Genomic DNA, 2,074 nt, shown 5'->3' with positions numbered 1-2,074 from the left:
CATACATGCAGATGTAAAGTCGGTAGGAGGGTTTTCGTAGAAACTGCATCACCAGAATCTGGTAAACATGACGGAGGTGTTTCGCCGAAGGAGGCGATTCTATCTGGTATTGGAGTATCTCGACCACACGTTGCTCGACGAGCTGGAACGCGTCGGACACGGTCTAGGTACGGATCTCTCCAAGCGGCACGTTTATCAAATGCTTCGAGGGTTGAGCTACTGCCATGGGAAGAACGTGAGTGGGCAGAGGAGACACACTGGGCAGTGACACTTGGCGCTAGAGACACTTTCCACCGTAGATAATGCATCGCGACGTCAAGCCCGAAAACGTGCTGATCTCTCGGAGCGGAGTGATCAAGCTGTGCGACTTCGGGTTCGCTCGGCTCGTCAACGACCCCAACGAATCTTGCACCGACTACGTCGCCACCAGATGGTATCGAGCACCGGAACTGCTGGTCGGCGATCCGCGATACGGCAAAGCGGTCGACGTCTGGGCGATCGGCTGTCTCTTCGCGGAAATGCTCCTCGGGGATCCTCTCTTTCCTGGCGACAGCGACGTTGATCAGCTCTATCGAATCACCAAAGTGCTCGGTACGCCGACTCTTCCTCCGTCTTCCTCTCTACGACAACCACGTTCTTTTCAGGCGGCCTCTGTACCAAGCACCAGGCGATAATGGGCGGCAGCGGGCCTGACCGGATCTTGCGGCACGCCAGCGCCGACGAACTGGTAGACCCGCCTCGGTCCACCGTCACTTCCATTCGCATCCTATTTCCCACCTGGGACTCGCTCGCCGTTCACTTCCTCGGCCAATGCCTGACCATGGATCCCGACCTGCGGCCCAGATCTTCCACCCTCTTGCAGCATCCCCTCTTTCTGCAAAACGGTTTCGCCGACCAACTACTCGCGGACCTGCACCGTCATTACCTGCCGAGCAACCAAACCGAGTCCTCCACGACCGCTTCCCGCCCTCTTCGCACCTGGAACATCACTATTCCCTCCATCCCGGAGAGCGTTCTCGAACCAACCGTATCGAGGGCGTTGCGCCCCGATAGACCTAATCTTCCGAACCTTCGCGTTCTACCGCTTCGCTTGGATCCTCTCTCCGCGATGCCGGATACGCGGTACATTCGTAGATCGAAGCAGAGAGACGGACAGAACTGCCTGCGCCTTGCCCTCCCTCGTAAACTGCGAAAGGAAGAAATTCAACTTTGAGAACTTTTACTCAACGAGCGGATAGACTTTACGTCTTCTGTCCGGCGGCCCGAGAGGGCCGAGGGTTACCCTCCGAACGTTACCGATTCAACCTTCGATAAGATTACAACGTTAGCAGTGGTTGGAATTAGAATGAAACCATGAAATTACGAATAAAAAAGCATGTCGTGTGAGTCTCGATCGATACGGTAGAACGATGGTAACGGGGTTCTAGGATCCCCCGGCTACTGTGACGAAAGAATACATTGGACGAGCAAAGCCTGTTCTACATCTTCACCATGATTTCACTATCGACGATAAAATATGGATACACCATGTTGCGGATGCGTTATACGTTGAACAGGCAATAAAACACACACAATCTCCGAATTAATGTACTTTAAGTAAGTAAGTAAGTAAGTACTTATTTGCATGGGCACGTAAGAATAGTACTAGAGAAACGAGTAAAGCAAGGAAAGGAATAGGGGTAGACTGTACATGGATAAGTATATAGAATAGCATTGAAGGAACGAGTTAGACGAGGAAAGGGATATGGATAAACAAGGGTAACAACATTATCGCGTGTTAGGGGAAGCGAGACTAGCGCCATCTAGCGTCTGGCGACTCGAATTACGATTTTTTAATAGGAACACAGAATATAAACATAGGTACTAGACAAGGACAGAGAGAAAACGCTTCCTATTGGCTGGCGGGCATTCAAGCTCCACTAATCACGGTCTAAACCAAGTCGGTCAGTGAGAAATCATTAATATCTCATTAATTACGATGATTCTGTGAACTTTTAGAATTGAAGAATCAAGTGTGGTCCTTGGGCAACTTTCTGATATAAGCTTTAAGATGCTAGGCCGTTTCGATAATTAG

At 50.8% G+C, this 2,074-nt stretch overlaps 1 protein-coding gene across 1 annotated transcript in view; it reads left to right on the top strand.

Annotated features, from left to right (window-relative positions):
• The window catches only part of LOC108579509 (cyclin-dependent kinase-like 4), a 2,394-nt gene extending 320 nt beyond the window's left edge, over positions 1-2,074 (top strand). The window contains exons 2-5 of the mRNA XM_017943053.1: positions 41-235; positions 300-591; positions 645-1,122; positions 1,999-2,074. Of these exons, the coding sequence (XP_017798542.1) occupies positions 41-235; positions 300-591; positions 645-1,122; positions 1,999-2,074 (1,041 nt within the window). The remainder of the gene's footprint in view (positions 1-40; positions 236-299; positions 592-644; positions 1,123-1,998) is intronic.

The sequence above is a fragment of the Habropoda laboriosa genome, unplaced genomic scaffold (assembly GCF_001263275.1).
Source record: "Habropoda laboriosa isolate 0110345459 unplaced genomic scaffold, ASM126327v1 scaffold33, whole genome shotgun sequence".
Classification (NCBI taxonomy): domain Eukaryota; kingdom Metazoa; phylum Arthropoda; class Insecta; order Hymenoptera; family Apidae; genus Habropoda; species Habropoda laboriosa.
The sequence above is the reverse complement of the archived record's forward strand: the minus strand, read 5'-3'. Positions and strand labels throughout refer to the sequence as shown.